This window comes from Meleagris gallopavo, chromosome 1, assembly GCF_000146605.3.
Source record: "Meleagris gallopavo isolate NT-WF06-2002-E0010 breed Aviagen turkey brand Nicholas breeding stock chromosome 1, Turkey_5.1, whole genome shotgun sequence".
Classification (NCBI taxonomy): Eukaryota; Metazoa; Chordata; class Aves; order Galliformes; family Phasianidae; genus Meleagris; species Meleagris gallopavo.
In genome coordinates this window covers 77,825,435-77,844,509 of record NC_015011.2, presented here as the reverse complement: position 1 = coordinate 77,844,509, position 19,075 = coordinate 77,825,435, and the positions used below count along the sequence as shown (strand labels likewise).

The following is a 19,075-nucleotide window of genomic DNA, read 5'->3' as shown; positions in this document are numbered from 1 at the left end:
TCTGAAAAAAATCTAACAATGACAAATGTGCTTTCCTCTACTGTTTCAGGTGTCATCACTCTCACTGTTAGGAAACTACATCTAATTTCAAGATCTGTTTAGACTCTGGCTCTGGGAATCACAGTTTATTTCCCACACCACATTCCTATCACTTGAATCTATCATTGAAAAGATATGCATTTGAATGGTGAAGTATTTGGTGGATAAATAATTGGTTGGATGGCCACAGCCAGAGGATTATGGTAAATGGCTCTATGTCCAGGTGGAGGCCAGTGATAAGTGGAGTCCTCCAGGGGTCTGTCTTGAGATAATGCTCTTCAATATCTTTATCAGTCACATGGGCAGAGGGATTGAGTACACCTTCAACAGGTTTTCGAATGACACCAAGATGAGTAGTACAGTTGACACAGTAGAAGGGAGGAATGCTGTCCAGAGAGACCTGGACAAACTTGAACAGTGCATCCAACTGAACTTAAATGAGGTGCAACAAGGTCAAGTGCAAGGTATCGCACTTGGGTCAGGGCAGTCCCAGATATGTGTAAAATCTGAAAATAACTCCTTGAGAGCAACCTTGCTGAGAAGGACTTGGGGATTCTGGTGAGTGAAAAACTTGATACAAGCCAAGTATATACTTGCAGCTCAAAAGGCCAACAGTATCTAGGGCTGCATCAAAAGAGGGGTGACCAGTAGGGTGAGGGACTGGTCTGCCTTTGTGACACCTCATTTGCATTACTGCATCCGGACCTGAGGCCACCAGTACAAGAAAGACACAGAGCTGTTGGAGTGGGTCCTGAGGAGGGACACTAAGATGACCAGAGGGCTGGTCTTCCTATGAAGAAAGGTTGAGGAATTTGGGCTTGTTCAGAGTAGAGAAGAGAAAGCTCCAGGGAGACCTCAGTGTGGCCTTCCAGTAGTTGAAGGGAACTTATAAACAGGATGGAGACTGACATGGTCTGGTAGTGATAGGATGAGGGCAAATGATTTTAAACTGGAAGAAGGGAGATTTGTATTAGATACTAGGAGAAAATGTTTTACTCAGAGGGTGTGAGGCACTGGAACAGGTTGCCCAAAGAAGCTATGGATGCCTCATCCCTGGAGGCATTCAAGGTCATGTTGGATGGGGTCCTGGGCAACCTGATCTGGTGTGTGACAACCCTGCCCATGGCAGTGGGGTTTGAACAGGATGATCTTTAAGGTACCTTCCAATCCAAGCCATTCTATGGTTCTTTAATGTTATGATTGCAGCTCTGCCTGCACAACTGCAAAGCCTGTATGCTGCTGTTAGTGATGTTGATGTTAGTGATGAAGACTTAGCTCCTTCACTGACCATTCTGATGCACGATGAAGAAAACAAAGGGGTCCCATTCTTCATTTTCCCTGTTTGCTGATCACATATTACAATAAACTACAGTAGTGCAAATGGATAATGCAAAGAACAATGCTGTTTTTAAAGCCAGTGTTTTGGCTATGTAGTGGTTTCTCAGTAGGTAGATTAGTGTAGTTGATAGGACATTTGAAGAGGATTGGGAGTTATTTTTGTCCTCCTTTCCCTCTTCCACTTAACATCCACCTGATGTTTTTTCCGAAAACAGTGCTTGTCAGAGAACCTAATACACAGTGCTGCAGCAAAGAACACCCTAAGGAAAGCTTACCTCTGAGTACTTTCTGGTAACTTGCCAGCCAATGACAGGTTCATCAATAATGATAATGGCGTTTGTCAAAGAAAACTAGTGCACTAAGCTGTAGACATGCTCAGCACTATAAAGGAATCAAAGAATCCAGTATCCTCTTATGGAAAGTAAGATGGAACAAGAGCTCTAATGGGAAGAGCTGGCTAACAAAAGAAAGGGAAATAGAAGGATTAAGCTCTCTTTACTGAATAGCAGAAGCAGCTTTTCTCCTTGTAAAGCCTGTCACCTCCTTATCAACAGAAAAATGATGACTCTAGCACAGACTGCACCACACCTCACTGAAAAAATCTATTGACTGCAAGCTCCAGCACAGCAGTTCATATCTCATTCGTCATAAATGGAGCATATTGAAACTGCCTCTGCAAATATTATCAATAATGAAAACTGATAGTAAAGTTGCCCCAAAACTTCATTACTGCATAGGTTCAACACGCTTAGAGCCAGAGGCACCTTTGCTAAAGAATGCTGTAGAGCAGGCAATCCCGTTGTTTGCTACTAAGCTGAAAACAGCTGAAGAATTTAAGGTTACTTAATATATAAGTTTCCTGTATTTCTGTTCAGAAATCAAGAAGGCAGTTCTGAGGATTTTCCATATTTAGGACATATTCATGCTTCTATGCCCTCAGTGAAGAAGCTGGACATAAACCAACCAGAATGTTCTGCCAGGCCCTTTGGGAAGAAAGGATCAGTGCTCATTTGCTATTCCTCTCACCTGTGCGCATGTTGAAGTCCTTCACATCTTGAAATACATCCATGAACCATTTTCCCTAACACTTTGCACTAAGCATTAGGTACAGAGCATCTGGGAATGTATTTCTGAAAACAGAGATGGAGAAGTTCCAGTTTAGACAAAAGGGGTAAAAGTAATGTGTGTGCCTGTGACAGACACCAGGGAGACAGACAGGAGAGGGAGAGAACAAGAGAGAAACAGAGACAGGGAGAGATGTAATGGGGCACACAAAAGACAAAAAGTCAGAGATAGAAAGTGAGACAGCAAGACAGCAAAGTGGAAAGAAACAGAGAAAGATGGAGGGGCGGGGGAGCACAAAAAGAATAGGGACACGGAGAGGTCAGACAGGGAAAGAAATCAGAGACCAAGAAAGGGAGCTGGAGGGACAGAGAAAAGACAGACAGTAGGCTCACACAAGGCATGAGGAGGGGAAGGCAGAGAAATGGTAGTTGAAACACAGAAGGAAGAGCCAAGCGTGGCACAGAGAAAGTGCCTGGTGCCACAGCCTCAAGCTTGGAGCTGCAGTGTCATGTTGGCAGCTGAAAAGAATGAGGGGCTAACAGCACTGAAACAGATTCTGGTTTCTTACTCTGATTTCTGAAGTGGACCTACCACTTCTCTTAAAAATAAATGTAACTTCATCAACATGTATGACTTTACTACACAACAAAGAAGTTGTTTTTTCCTAAAAGGAAAAAAAATACACATAATTGTGGCAACCTGCTGACATTTAAATAAGTCAGAATCTTTATCTGGACTGGAGATCTATTTGCATTAAAATAACTAAGATGTTAGATTCACAACACTGTGTTAACACAAGCATAAGATGATCTAGCTAGTTACTCTAGCTTATGATAAATAAAAACCAAACCAAACCGGGTTGGGCTGCACAATGAACATGTAAGAGAAAGATGAACATAGTTTTTCTCTAGTGACAATTTCAAACTAATGTTCAATCAGTTTAAGAGAGGGACAAAGCTGAATTGTGGAAGGGATGGGACAGGGAGTAAAGGTAAAATCAATGGAAAAAAAAAAGAGCTGGGATGGTTGTCCCACACCTGGATACACACTACACATATTGAGCAGGCTAATGGTGCCTGCTTGAGTTTATATCAATTCTAGTTTGTCTAATTTATTATTCACTACCCATTCTGCTGCTGTATAACATTTAGCAAAAGAGAAGGTACTACAAATCAAACTACTGCTACAAATCAAAATAGGATGGAGTTATTTAAAGAGAGCTAAAGTGTATGCTAGCTGTGTAAATGCAGAAACCACAAAATAGGGATAGAGCAATTATCCTAACCCCAAGCATGGGAAAACTATGAAATTTCAGAATTATATTTAAGCATAGCTAGAATATGCTAACACCTTTAGCTCAGTCCTGGTGAAATGCTACAAGAAAAGTGGGTAAAAATACTTGGGGAAAAAAAACCCACATACATAAGTATTTTATCAATCAATCTATTTTAATCTGGAACCTCAAATACTAAAATGCTGTAATCATGGTCAGATGGGTCTGCAGTCACTTTTCAGGGCTGCTGACAGAGAACACCACAGAAATGTAGCCTTTGCCTTTTAAAATTACAATCAAATGACAGCTGTCTAAAGGATTTCTTTGCATTAAAATTAACCATATCAAAATTACGACAATGTTAACAGCAGAACAGAGTTAAGGGTAGTGCTAATGGAATATTTTCACAACACAAAGAGCTTGGAAAAACTTTTGTTCTCATTTTCTTAAACATACAGAATTTTATATATATATATATTTTTTTTTTTGTAAGTAAACTCTTTAATTCCCAGTGTATTGAAAGCGCTACAATTTGATAAACAGATACATCAAAGCCATGCCTCCACTTAGTAACTGAGATAGTGAGACTGTCCATGAAGTCATTTGTCAGACCATGCAGCAAGTCAATTCACTAGCAAATGGAAATAACCTGGCATGGACAATAAATATTTGGGAAAAAAATGAACACAGCTTTTTCTGATGACAATTCAAAACAAATGTTTAGACATTTTCAGGCCATCCTGAGTTATATGGCTCACAGGTAGACAAATGAGCCCCAAAAAACATAGCTGGCCCTATAGCAGGAGCCCTGCCCTGAAGCAAACTTCTCTCTCAAACTGCTAACCTTGTACTGCTCGCACACCTACTCTACTCTTTTCAGTACTGTTTTCTTTGCCTTCTCTTCTTCTGTCCTAATGGCATATCTATTTCTAATATGCTCCAACATCCCAACTGTCATAGCCTTCAGTCCCACTTGAGGGACAGGTCCTATGCATTTTTTCCTGTTCCTGGAGCGTGAACTGATAGCTCACACTATGACTTTGTTTCTTCTTTGGGGAGCATCAGGATCAAAGTGCTTGAATACAGCTGAATTGGAATTAGGACTTCCCTACAACATGCTAGACAATGTTCTTTTATTGATTAATTGAAGAGGGCTACTTTGGAAAGCTGTTTCTTACAAATCAAAGACCTTGTGCAACTGTTGTTTCATGTAGCATTTTCAATTAAATGTCCTTCCTTACTCCGCAGCACTGCCAATTCTCTTGAAGAAGCCAGAGGGTGAAGGAAAAAATACTCCTTCCCAGCTTTCTTGTCCTACCCTGCAGCTCCTTGGTAACAGGAGGGACTCCAGTTCTGATTACCGTAAGACAGGATCTGACCTTGAGAAAACAATTCTAGCTTTCGTTATCAAAGGAGCAGAATCAGACATTGGCACTGCCCTGATCTGCATAGCTCATAGATTATCAGCTATGAGTTTTTCAGTACCTTATTTTTTTCTGCTCATAAACTAAGTGTAAATATTTTATATATGCACCTGAAAACTTAATGAACTCAAGTTAGCAAATTTCCAATTTCTGAAAATGGCCTAAGGAAAAGAAAAATATTCATATTTTTAATAAGCTAGACGGGTATACCTAACTGTCATTTTTGTGCCTGATTAGTAGCAATAGGCAGCTTTCCATTTATTTCCAGGCAGCTGCTAGAGAAGGGCTGCAGGCAGATGTAATCTGGAGACTGCAGAACTCAGCTCACTGTCAATTTCACACCAGCATTTTACTTTCGTCTACATCTATTTATTATTAATCTGTATTTATATCTAATTCCAGCTCTTAGTTAGCCTTCGTCACAGGCTTAACCATTAGCAGTGACTATGAGGAAGGAGAGAAAAGCAAAAGGAAACAATGAACTGCCATGAATCAGGTTCTCACCACTCTACATAACTGTGGGGAGGTGAGAAACTCTACAAAGCTTGGGCTATTTACAAAACCAAGAGCAGACAAGGCCAATACACTTTCCACGTTCTCAGCACTAAATATGAGAAGGAAACATCACAGAACTTTCTTTATAGTCATACCTCATTTCTACTTTTACAGGGATTTGTATCTCTTTTACATTTCCATCCATTTGAAGGCTGGATGTTCTTATATTTCACATTTTCTGAATCCACTAAGCTCTCAGACTCAATAAGACCATGCCACATTTGTTGCATATACGCACTGTACAAAAACCTTACTTTTTCCATCAACTTTCAAGACATTGCCCTTTACCTTAACACAAAGTACAAGAACACTCAATTATGAAAAGATAAACGGAAGTATCTGATCTACTTCGTCATCTCTAAAGTAAACAATTCTAATTAAAGCAGCAGAATTTGTTTTCCATTTGTGATTTTTTTAGGCTTAAATACATTTTAATCTTTCACCTATCACTTTTATCCCTTTTCAATATGGCTGAATATTATATTTCAGGTGAAACAACACCACACACTTAATGACAGCATTCTATTATCTTCCAGACCACTCCTTACTCATTCTTACATTTTGCTCACTTGTTCTGTTCATTTTACTGCAAATGAGAAGCCAATTCAGTATCATTTTTCTGTTAGAGGTAAGATGAATATAATTCATTGCAAAGACTATCCATAAGTCTTCTAAATGGAGAAAAAGATATCAAATATAAGTGCTAGGCATGACAGTTTACCACTGCATTGTGGGAGGCACAGAATTTATTGCACACTTTCCCCAAATGTTCCCATATCTTCAGGCAATCTTAAGAAGGACTTCAGGTTTCAAGTTAGGTTTCTGGTAATTCTTCCTAATGTCTTTTCTGGCAAAAGTAGCCTCAGCAGTCTACTTGGCCAAAGCATGATTTCATTTTATTCTGCTTGACATAAGAATTATTGTCTTCAAGCACCCAGTAGGAATGAGAATGTTGTCAGAAACTCAGAGAAGTCATCTTCCACTTCTCTTTCAGTGTTTAGTCATAATGAAGGCTCTTCAGTGTTCCTCCTCCAAATCTCTTTCTTTCCGAGAAGCCAGGAATCTACAGACAGAAAAGATAACTCATTAGAAGTAGCAGGAGTTTCCCTCTCACTCATATTCACGTTTCTCTTACTGCACTCACTGCAACAGTGCCATCCTTTTCCACACTGTTCCCAGAATCAGGACTAAAACACTTCAGACTAGTACTAGAAAAGCATTAAACAAGATGTCAAAGTATAGTATGGATCTTTTGTCCTGTAGAGCTCCTTTAGGAGCCTTTAGGCTTTTTTGGCAAGGTGTGCAATGAATCCTAAACCACTTAATTAGAGATTTCAAAGTTCATGTTTTCCCCCAGATTCAAACGCATAAAAGAATTTCTCCTCCATTCATTCTTAAAACTATAATATCACCACATTCTATTAAACAACTGTTGAGACTTAATGCCTCTAAACTGAGACAGCAGCATTTCATAGTACATTTCATTGCACAGTTGAAAGTACGATGTTATCAACTGGTGAAAGCTTTGAGAAAACCATCAGAATAGAAAAAGCTGCAATAATACAAAGGATTAGCACTCTTATTTTTGCAGACTATCTGTATACACTGATTACATTGTGACAATGAGTGCTTACCAAAAAAAAATCTACTCAAAACCATCAAAAGCTTCTCTGGTTTAATGGTATTTCAAACATTTGCAATCCAGTACAGCCACAAATCATCCAAAGGAAAGAAATATGCTGCTCTCTAATACTGTACTGGATGGCTGTCCTATTGGTGACTCTTAAAACTGTGTGGTTATGATTCAGAATAACTTGAATGTCTAACTTGACATAAGCAGAAACAGCAGAATCAGTAAGCATCCATATTCTCACAGGATATATGAATATTAAAATGGAAGGTGTCAGCCAAGCATTACAGATCATGCTAGGACAGTAAGGGCGTTTGTGGTTGATATGGGGAGAGAATGTAATTCACAGTATGAAGTAGACTGATGGGTTATGTAATTCATTGGTAAGCTGAGACAGCAAAGAGCTTACCCAAAATAAAAGTCCACTACAGAAACACAAGTTAAATCTAGTCAGGCCTAAGACTAAGGTATTCATTCAAGAATTATTTTGTTCAAGCCTGAAAGGCAGTAATCCCTGAGAAAAGCCAGGTAGTTTTACACAGAAGTTCATCTAATCCAAACTGCTTTGGGAATTCAGAAAAGAAAAATGCTGACATTATAACTCAAAAGTAGAAAGACACCATAGCTAAAAACTTATCTGCTTCAGCATTTTCTATGTCAAAGCCAATTAATTAAGAGTAACAATTATTTGTTTATATGAGATCTGATTGAAGCCCAGCTACAAGCAATTTGAAACTTATTGTTCTTTTCATCCTGGAGAATTCTATTAACAATAAAAAAAAAAAAACAAACAACAAAACACAAAAGGGATTGAAGAAATCCATTGCAGAAAACCCAAAAAGACATTCATAAGATACACATGAAATAGCTCATTTCAAATCATTATGAATTTATATTGAAGTCACCCATTCCAATTTGGATTTTGTCTTTAAATATGGCTGTCCACAGCTTAAGGTTTGTTTTAAGCTTTTGAGCTGTTGTCACTGAGGCAAATGAAAGTAGTCATCAGCAGGCTGTAATCTTTGGCATGAGATCATAAAGAATGTAAAGTTAATCTGGCTAGCTACTAGAAATGATCAAATAAGAAAATAAAAACCTTACACCACGTAACAAACAGCACACAATCAGATTTCTGCATTAAGCTATTATTCCCACGAAAGGGAATTTTTCTAGAACTTGAGTAGGAGTGGAGAGGGGAGAAAAAAGGGAATCTTGCAGAACTGAAACAGAAAAAAAAGCAAATTTATTTCTAAGAGGCATAAGAACATGCTCACATAAGGTAAGCATTTTATAATTCCAAGTTCACTTTTTCCTGCTCTCCCAAAGGAGTTTTCATCTCAGCTACACTTACTGATACATTTCACACTACTTCTGTGGTGCTATTCACCATAATTTGCAAGCACCTCACAGACCTGATGAGTAGAACTTCACTGTTTTCTGTATGTTAGACAACACATGAGAAAACAGGGGCAACAAAAAGTTGAAACGACTTGCCTGTCAAGACACTCATTTGACTTGTTCTTTACCAACTGTACGGGAAAAAGTTAATCTAACCATTTAAGAATTAATTACAGTATGGTATCATATTGCCATTTTTTTCCTGCAGTTCCACTGGTTCTATGAAAACTATCCATACAAAATAAACAATGCTAGTTTCATCTGTGCAAAAAAGCCCTTTCATTGACCTTCATGACAGCATCTCTGGCTTAAACTTGCAAGCCGACAGTCAGAAGCTGAGAGATTTGAAAGAAATCCTGTTAACCCAATTTATTTCAACTATGTTAGCATACTTAGATTACTGCTGATCACATTACAAACATTTCAGGTGACAGAAGTCAGACATTTTTCTGCCTATCCAAAGCAGTTGTGGTCCCAGATAAAAAAACCCACCTCAACTACTAGCATAAATTAGCATTTAAAGTCACATGAAGTCCATGTTTTAAGAAAGGTCTGTATCAGCAGTTCTTGACACTGGGAGAAACAAAATAAAAAAGAAAAAATTACAAACCTGATTGCCATCTCTTAAGAAGTATCTCTTCTCTATGACCTGGAGAAACAGTAAGAGAATAATTTTAGCAGGCACAACATATGCATAACCTCAGATTTCAACCAATACTTTACACATGAGCACTGAAACTCATGGCTAACAGGGGAGAGATCTGGACCCAAGCCCCATGCTCTAGGCCTACTGCTTTAATTACAGTGCTTTGTTACACACTGAAGGAGTTGCCACCTTCATTGATTCCTGGAAAAGCTGTCATCCTCAACTTCTATACTGCAAATGAAAGTAGCCCTCCTTTAATAATGGGGGGATTGGTGTCTCCTTATTGCATCAGAGTGAAAGTTATTCCTATCTGTCTCTGCAGGTGCAGTAGTTTTGCCACAGAAGCTCAATTTGCAGATGTCCACTGTGCAATAGGTGAGGTTTGACAGAAGGTAGCCATACTTCTCTCTGTGAGAATGATACACAAACTGACCATGCTGAAGGGCACCTATGCAGCCACCACCACCAGTCTAAGAATCAAAAAGCAATTTGTATCATTTTGTATAACCTGCACCCTCCTCCCAAGAAAATTCAGGCCAAATTTCATTTCTGAAGAATGATCTGTTACGGGACATCATCTGTTTCACTATGATCTCTTTGTGCAGGGGATGCAAAGTGCTTTAAGCCAGAGCAATCCTGTCATTTTCACAGTAGGTCTTGATGCTCTCTTGTTGAGGAAAGAAAAGTAAGATACTAAATTTCTTCATTCCTGAAGTTTGATTTAACCAGGAGAAATAGAGCTAACCATCGTCTTCACAGAATCACAGAATAACAGAATGGCCAGGGTTGGAAGGGACCTCGAGGATCATGAATCTCCAACCCCCCAGCCACATGCACGGCCATCAACCTCCCCATTTAATACTAGACCAGGCTGTCCAGGGCCCCATCCAACCTGGCCTTAAACACCTCCAGGGACGGGGCATCCACAGCCTCTCTGGGCAGCCTGTTCCAGCACCTCACCACTCTCACAGTAAAGAACTTCCCCCTGACATTCAACCTAAATCTTCCCTCCCTCAACTTAAACCATTTCCCCTTGTCCTGCTGTTATCTATCCTTTCAAAGAGTTGATTTTCCTCCTGTTTGTAGGCTCCCTTTAGGTACTGAAACGCTGCAGTGAGGTCACCCGCAGCCTTCTTTTCTCCAGCTGAACAAGCCCAGCTCCCTCAGCCAGTCTTCTTAGGGGAGGTGCTCCAGTCCCCTGATCATCTTTGTGGCTCTCTTCTGGACCCTCTCCAACAGCTCTCTGTCTTTCTTGTACTGGGGGCTCCAGACCTGGACACAGTACTGCAGATGGGGCCTCACAAGGGCAGAGTAGAGGGAGACAATCACCTCCCTGTCCCTGCTGGCCACCCCTCTTCTGATGGAGCCCAGGATACCATTTGCTTGTCTTGTAACTCTTCACATTACTCTAGCTCACTGCAAACCCTCTGGTCTTCCAAATGACTTCAAAAGTATATGCACTGTTTTTGCACAGTTGTGAGTTGTTCTTCATTAGTCTGTACAGATAAAAAATCATATTTTCAAGTTGATCAGAGATCTCCTCTTCAAGAGAAGACTAGCCTTTGGCCTGCCCATACCTGGCTTGAGTTGATTCAAACTCAAAAAGCACAAAGTGAAAGGAATAGCTGTTTTCCATGCTCAAATCACAGTGTTCAATATGTAGAGCAGTAAAACCTAATTTAATTGACTTACCTTATCAAAAAATCTGCTTAGTTTGACAGCATTGGATGAGCCTGCAGCCAAGTAACGAGGATTGGTGCAATCCTAGAACACATGAAAGTCAACAAACCAAGCACAAGAAAATCAATGCAATGAAGACAGACATGTGGAAATTACCATAACATTTTTCCTTACACATGCACATACAGTCAGTGAAGGGAAACAGTCTATCTGCTATTATTTCATCTCCAAAGTCATTTGAGAGAAAAATGGATTGAGAAGAAATAAAAACAAAAACCTTTGGTGTTTTAAGTTTAGCTAAACCAAAGTTTCCTTTTTCTCAGAGTTTTGGGAATGAGAAGTAAGGCAAAATCAATTGCTTAAGACAAGGAGCAGTCAAGTGACTTCAGAGGTGCAGTATCAGAAGATGATACAGAAATAATCCTAGCCAGGTATTATGCAAGGTATTGGTTTGACCTGTGGACCTAAACTCTCTACTCATGAAAGGCATGGAAGCAGCAGCTTTTCTTAGTACTGTGCTTCATCTAGATCTCTGCCTGGAGGGTAGACTCCTTACACTAGATGCAAAGTCAATTCTACACTGCAAAGTAACTAGAGAATTCTGATTTCCCCTATGCTCTCCATATCTACCTTCTGTCACCAGCCACAAAGTCAGCTAATAATTTGTACTGGCCACATGAGATTGTTCATGTGCAGAAACATTTACACAGCACACTGATAATGTTAAAGACTGTAATGTTTTGGCTGGAATAGAGTTTATTTTTTTCATAGTTGTTTGCATGATGCTATGGTTTGGATTTGAAAACAATATTGATAACACATCAATGTTTTAGCTATTGCTCAACACTATTTACACAGCATCAAGGCTTTCTCTGTTTCTTGCTGCTGCACCAGCAAGCAAATTGAAGCTAGAAAGAACCTGGGAGGAGACACAGCTAAGGAAACTGACTTCAACTGACCAAAGGAATATATCACACCATAAGGCATCATGCTCAGCCATAAAAACTCTGGGAAAGGAGAAAGAAAGTGGGGACACTAGGACTGATGGTGTTTATCTTCCCAAGTAACTGCTACATAGGCATGATAAAGCCCTGCTTTGCAGGAAGTGGCTAAGCATCTCTCTGCTGAGGGGAAGAAGCAAATGAATTCCTTTTTTGCTTTGCTTGCACAGTTGCCACTTTCATTTTAAACTGTCATTACTTCAACCCATGAGTTTTCTCTCTTTTATCTTTCTGATTTCTCTCCACCATCCTATCGGGTGAGAGTGAGCAAGCAGTTGTGTGGTACTTAACTGCCTGCTACGGTTAACCCACTACACATATGTACCCATATACAGAAATAAATAACATGGTCTTGATGTTTCATTCAAAGATATTTTGTGTCAGAACTAAGAAGAGGGAAGAGAAAACTCTCAGTCATCAATTCCAAGATCAGGAGCTTTATCTAACCCCTCTATCTTTCTACAGTGAAACAAAGACCATCATTTCATCACACAGAGGTGTCAGCTAATCAAAACGTGCATGACTCCAGCACTACTGAGAAAATCTCTAAAACTGCAATTTTTGTAACAAGTTTTACTTAACAGAAAATCAGAATCACTGCCATATAAAAGAAAAACACTGGTGACAAGGATACTAACCAAATTTATCTCTTCAGCATTGAAATCCTCAGCCAAGAAAGCTGTTCTGGTCAAAACTTCATTACGCTTAGTTTCTGGGATCTGATCCAGCTTAGTTCCTATAACCAGCAGTGGAATCTGGTTATCAGCAAACTGTTCACGGTCATAGTCACTGAAGGAAACAAATATAATCCTGAATGGAGTGATGGTCATCTAAGTGAGCACAGGGGCACCATAAGATTCCCCCTTCCTTTCAAATAAGAGCAATTTACCAACATTATTTATCTGAGTGAGAACATGCTGTATGCATAAATTAAGGCTTCGGCATCTAAGACCTTACACAGAAATTGAAAGAAAAAAGAAACCATGGGATTGGATTTTTCCTCTGCATAGAATGACCTGCAGGTCAGAAGAAATGCTAGGTAATTTAGACAAGCAAGAAAGAAACAGGGGTTTCATTCAGTATTACACCAGGCATATGCAGCCATCAGAGAGTAAGCAGGGAGCAGCATCTCTGAACATCCAAAGTTCCAACATTTTTAAGGCAGGGCAATGAGGTAAATCACAACTGTGAAACATTATCCCTTCCCACATTAGATCAAAAGGGCTGCAATAACACTGCTGAGGTCTCAAGTTACTAATTTCTACATTCAAGTAAAGGTAGTTACTGAACCCTGAATTCCAGTAAGCTTTGATTCAAGTATGAATTATGATCAAAGATAGTCTTTATAAAATAAATTATATAGTAATTAAACATCATTACAAATCCATATACCAAGCATTGCCCTTAGGATACCTGTCAGTTTTACTTAAGACAAGCTAAAGTGAAGTAATTTTATGAGTAATAGCAACAACTTGATCAAGTAATTGGTAGGGGCTGAACATCTGTCCCTGAAGTTAAGTTTTAGAGAAATTTTAAGTTTGCTTAAATGCAAGCCCTCCTTCCCTTCTCCCATGTTTCTACAGAAGCACCTGTGTACCAGCACAGGCAGATAAACAATGAAATCTACCCACAAAAAGCTGTCCTTTATTATTGCTTCTCTGCTCGTGCATGTGGTTTATCAATGACTTGATAACCCCTTTGATTATATATATAACACACAGAGAGACAAGAGGACATACTTGACAAATTGCTTGAAAGCTTATTATTAACACGTTCTTTACACGGAGTTCTTTAAGCTCTTTTTTCAGGTACACTCCTGAAATGACTCCCATCTACCAAAAAGTGAATGTACTTGGTCTTGGTGCATTCAGGGGAAGCCCTTCCAAACAGAGTCATGCCATTCCACGACACTTACTGTACAAGGGCTTTGCATCTCTTCAAGTATCAGGGAATGAACACACTCAGGCAAATGAAGGGCATAGTAAACATCTTTTCCCTTAAAGCAAGGTTTCTGCTACGCAGTTTGGGAATCTACTGAGAGAATGGCCTGATTAGCAGCGCAAAAAGAAAACTACAGTGAATTTCTTTGGTATGTCCTCATTTTTTATTTCTTTCTTAAAATTCCAGCCACATTTAATTTTGCGTGGTTTTCATACTTAGGGATGAACAAAGACTCCCACAACAGCTTAGAATTACTGTGCACATACTGTGTATGTTTTCCACTCACCCGTTTGTCACGAGTACTCCTGTTGGAGCGACATCTCTGTTGAGTGCTTCCAAAGACCAGCGATATAAATTCTGGGATGATTTCTTGTTGGTTAAGTCATGCACTAAAATTATCCCTAAAGTGAAAGAGTAGGCAGAAAGATGCTATTTAATGATGCGTGTCTTTTTCTTATCTTCACAAAGTGACATCTGCAGGTCCCCAGATGTCTGACAACCAGGAAAGGGAAGTATAACCAGTTTGGTTACAGTAAATAAGAAAAACAGAAAATATTGCGATGCAACAGTTGTTGTTTTTTTTCCCTAAAGTTGCTTATCAGGAATTGGATAAGAATAAAAAGAAAAATCTCACAAAAAAAGGGAAAAGAACAACCACCTCAGGATTTAATCTGCAAGTGGCTTGCGTGCATTCTCTGATTCTGCTCCGCCTAGTCTTAAGGATACAGAAACTGTATTGCTGCAGCAGAGAAGTCATCCTTTCTCTGCTTTGCCTAATTAGTAAACATAACCATTCTTTTGGTCACACCATCTGAGAAGTCCAAAAGTTCTTCCTCTGCTTTGAAGGGTTTACACAGTGCTACTGCTTTCCTGCATTGTCAAGAACTGATGCCAGCTACTTGGGGAGGTATCCACAAGGGAAACTCACAGACTTTCACAGTCCACTAAATGGCTGGTAGAAATATGAATGAATATGATTTCATGTATTTAAGCTTCCAGCATTTTTCATCACTATCATCTTTCACAATGTAAAATCAGAGAGAGGAAAATTGCCAGCCAAACTTCCTAGCGGTGCTATTAACAGACACCCACTTCTGATAACCACAGTTCCTAACTCCATTACCAATTCCTGCTAGCAAATTTCTTCTATTTATTCACACCTTCTGAAACCTGTGCAATGTTCCCACTTCCTCCAGACTTTAAATCTTAATTAATTCAAGGACCAAATGGCATAATATCCTTATCAGGATTTGTTTTAAACACATTTAACAGCCCATAGGTGTAGAATACTAGTCATTTTATCTTTCACCTTAATTCCTAAAGATGCCACCCACTGTACACACTAAAAACAAACACATTCTCCACCACTTCACATCACTGTGCACATAGACTCAGTGCTATGAGATTTCCCATCACGTCACAACCATATCCTTATTTCAAAGCACTTTTCTTAGTAATTGCAAGAAAAGACAACACAACCGTCTGCCCACCTCTAGCGTAGGGAGAAAAAGCATGACACAATATAACTTGGCCTGTGTCAACAGATTCATAGGTGCATAATCTGTGAGAAACTTGCTCTACCTCCAGACACTCTTCCCTAGCCGTGTTTTTGATAGGTTGGTTCCATTCTCTGCTTCACTGAAAGCCTACAGAGATAGCTGCGCCAGCAGAGAAGAGAACATCAAAAAAGAGCGGGAAGGACCAATGACCACTCAAGGAAAAGTTCCTCCCACAAAATGTCTGCAATCCATAGCCTTGCTGCCTGTTCACTGTCCTGAACTATCACAATCCACACACCACATGCAGGAACAACTAAGCTGAAGAGCTGAGGTAGACTCAAAAGTAAACTGTATCAAGCTTCGAAGTACCCAGGTCTCCCTGGAAGCCAGCAATGATGTTGCTGCAACCAAACACCAACTGTCTTTTGAAGCCCAATAAGGTGAAGCAGTCAGGCAGAAGGAATGCATTAATCTTCTCACACCAGGTGAGAAGCAATCTGTGAGACAAGCTGACAAGCTCTATCAATGGAATTTATTTAATGAAAAAAAAAAAAACAACCCAAAAACCACAACAGTGCCAAGGCTAACTACCAAAGCCAACAGTTTTCACATGCAAGCTAATTATATTATTTGGGCAGTAAAGATAAATAGCTCTATTTTAATAACTTCATTGATTATAACATAGAGACATAACTTTGAAATTTCATCTCCTAATGTGCTGTTTTAGGATATTTCCAAGTCCGATCTACACAGGCTGGCATGCCTGCAAAGTAGGTGTCAAAAAGAACTCCATTTTTTTCATGTACAATAGAAGCTTATTTTGAGGCCCTTGCTTTGAGGACACAACTCAAATCAAATCTTATTTAGAGATGTCTGGCTAACAGTACAAGCAAGAGATACCTGCATACAGTTATCCCCTTGGGAGGGGGAAAGAAATAACTAATTAAATAATCACAGTGCAAAAATTGCTTACTATATAGCTTAAAATATTACTGAAGGCTCTCAAATGATGAGGAACAAGAAACGAGAGTCAAAGTGTTTGAGAGAGATTCAGAAGCAGATGTTAATCAGGTATATATCTATTTTCAGTGAACTATCCTTGGATGCCAAAAAAGTAATAACTGAAATGCAATCTCTTATTTGCTACCTTAGTGATACAGATGAACCACCAGACCTTTAAGTCAGTATCTCAAGGGAACAGATGCCATCCTTTTAAATGGCATAAAATGTAACTTTCCACCAATCTTGCAAGTTGCAGATTCAACTACTACAAATCACTTGACAAATTAAATGAGCAGAAGGCAAGATGGTTATCAGAATATTGCAATTTTATGGGAGAAGAGTTCAAGTTTGACATCGTGGGATATAACTATCATAGTTCATACCATAAATTCAAGTTCACATTTATAAATTCAAATAATTATTTCTGTACTGTAGGTTTTGGAACTAGACAGACAAGAAAATATAAATTGTATTTCTGCACATATATCAGGCCTGGAGAGGTAATGGCAGCCTTTTACGTCTGCATGCGTAGCTGGAAAGGACATCACTGCAACACTGCAAAGATTCCTCATTGCGCTAGCTGCATGAGACTGAAGGGGAAGGCTGATGAAGCTCATTTGTACAGGTTTGTCTAAAATAGCTTCCCAGTTCAAAACGGAAACCATAAAATTCTAAGAATGCTAGCAGTTGTTCGTTTTTTTTTTTTTCTCTTTATAAATATGCTGGAATCAGAAAAGAGAATGGGACAGTCCTCAGCTAGCCTTAAAGTAGTCCTGCTCCAGAACCAAGAGAGCTCTCAACAGAAACAAGTGACAAAAAGAGATTGATACCAAGCAAACTTACCATTCAATGAGTTATAAAATACTGCTCTTGTGCTTTTCACACTAGTGGCACTACCCACTGAACCTCCAACATCCCACAGCTCAATATAGTATGTCTTCTCTTCTGGAGTCCCTTCTTTGTAGTCATGGATCTAATGGAAAATTCACATCATACATAATCACAGCATCAGCTTCTCGGCGTTAATCTGTACAATACAGCTCAAAGGACTACAGCACTTGGATAGAAAATTGCAAATTTTAACAGTGGCAGCATTTCAAATCTCTCAAGTGGAAAAGGACTGGCTGGACAGAGTCAGGCAGTGGCCAGCGGATATCAGAGATCTTTCTCAGATAAGATGGAGTTTGGGGAATCGGCAGGAAGCATTCTTCCTACCCAAATATTAGCAAATCTTATGCCTCATTATGTAATACTGTATTGCTAAAATGGATGTAAAGAGGTAGTCATAACTTCTTGTGCTAGTACCACAAGATTAAGAACACTGACATACTGAGTTCCCACTGGCCACATCTTTTTCCTCTCCAAATTCTCACTGACATCTCAACTGAAGGAATCAATCAACAATTTTTGTTTTATTCTGCAGTGAAACAGAATTGCTATGTTTCCTTCCCCACATTTAGGAAACATACTGTGGGATTCTCAGAGATTAAACTCACAGCCAGTAAAGCAGGATCAGTCCTAACTGACAGCACTGCATTTCAAGGAAAATGCAGGAAACACTGATGAAAGATGAAAGCGGTCATTGCTGTGCTGTGAGAATGAGGTGGATAACCTCATCCTCTGCAATGAGCAGGAAGGGAGACATCACACTGAGTACCCTCAAGTTCAGAGTGAGAGGGAATGGCCTTAAATTGCACCAGGGGAGGTTCAAGATGGATATGAGGAAACATTTTGTCTCAGAAGGAGTGGTGAGGCAGTGGCACAGCTGCCCAGGGAGCTGTTCACCATCCCTGGAGGTGTTCAAGCAACATGTGGATGTGGCACTGAGGCATGTGGTTAGCGGGCGTGGTGGGGAGGGGTTGGAGGTTAGACCAGATGATCTTAGTGTTTTTTTCCAGCCTTAGTGATTTCTGTGCTTCTGTAACGAGGTACCAATTTTTCCCCAGCGCATTTGGCTGCCCGGCACCTACTCGCACATCCACCGAGCAGCCCACCGTCCAGGACGGGTTTCCCAGCACCTGGTTGTGGCACAGGAGGTGCACGAGAGAAGACTTCCCAACACCTGCAAAGGCACACAGAGGACAATGCCGATCAACCGGGATACCGCACGACAAAGGGACCGACGGAGACCGGGACAATCAGCCCCGGAGCGGCGGTTAACGGCCAACGCTTAAGAACCCAGAGGCCGGGTCTCGCGGGGATTCTTCCAGTCAGGCAGCGGTTCATTGCGCATGCGCCCCGGCTGCAGGTGGGGGGCATGGGAGAGAAATGGGCGCGCGCGCGCATCGTGCTGAGGGATGGGAGGGGAGCACGCACTCACCGGAGTCGCCCAACACCAGCACCTTGACCCTATCCAGAGCCGCCATCTTAGTCTACCTAGCAACAACTCCTTCGCGTACCAGTCTTCTCGCCGTGCGCTCAAGCGATTCGCTGGCTGCTCGAGAGAGCGATGCGGCGCTCGCTTTCTATTGGCCGAGCTCCCACCTGGGCGGGGACCATCTTGGGCTCTGAGAGAACGCGATTGGTTCTCGCGGAGGGTCGGGCGTCTCGCTGACGCAAACGGCGCGCAGTGCTGACGCAAACG

The 19,075-nt window shown here is 40.4% G+C and overlaps 1 protein-coding gene across 1 annotated transcript; it reads right to left on the bottom strand.

Moving 5' to 3' along the window:
- Positions 1-3,871: 3,871 nt before the first annotated feature.
- Positions 3,872-18,935, bottom strand: RABL3 (RAB, member of RAS oncogene family like 3). The gene is made up of 8 exons (XM_010718985.3): positions 18,812-18,935; positions 18,462-18,553; positions 17,335-17,464; positions 14,277-14,391; positions 12,688-12,838; positions 11,061-11,132; positions 9,333-9,371; positions 3,872-6,757 (listed from the first exon to the last, which is right to left on the bottom strand). Exons 1-8 carry the CDS (start codon positions 18,855-18,857, stop codon positions 6,692-6,694), a joined length of 711 nt encoding a protein of 236 aa, XP_010717287.1. The 5' UTR covers positions 18,858-18,935; the 3' UTR covers positions 3,872-6,691.
- Between the last annotated feature and the right edge of the window lie 140 nt (positions 18,936-19,075).

What these genes read in the sequence shown, in the direction of transcription:
- RABL3 (XM_010718985.3), bottom strand. Translation starts at nt 18,857, where the DNA reads ATGGCGGCTCTGGATAGGGTCAAGGTGCTGGTGTTGGGCGACTCCG. An exon ending in ATTTTATAACTCATTGAATG is followed by an intron (nt 14,392 to 17,334) that starts GTAAGTTTGCTT and finishes CTTTCACTTTAG; the next exon opens with GGATAATTTTAGTGCATGAC. An exon ending in TCTTAAGAGATGGCAATCAG is followed by an intron (nt 6,758 to 9,332) that starts GTTTGTAATTTT and finishes TTCTGTCTGTAG; the next exon opens with ATTCCTGGCTTCTCGGAAAG.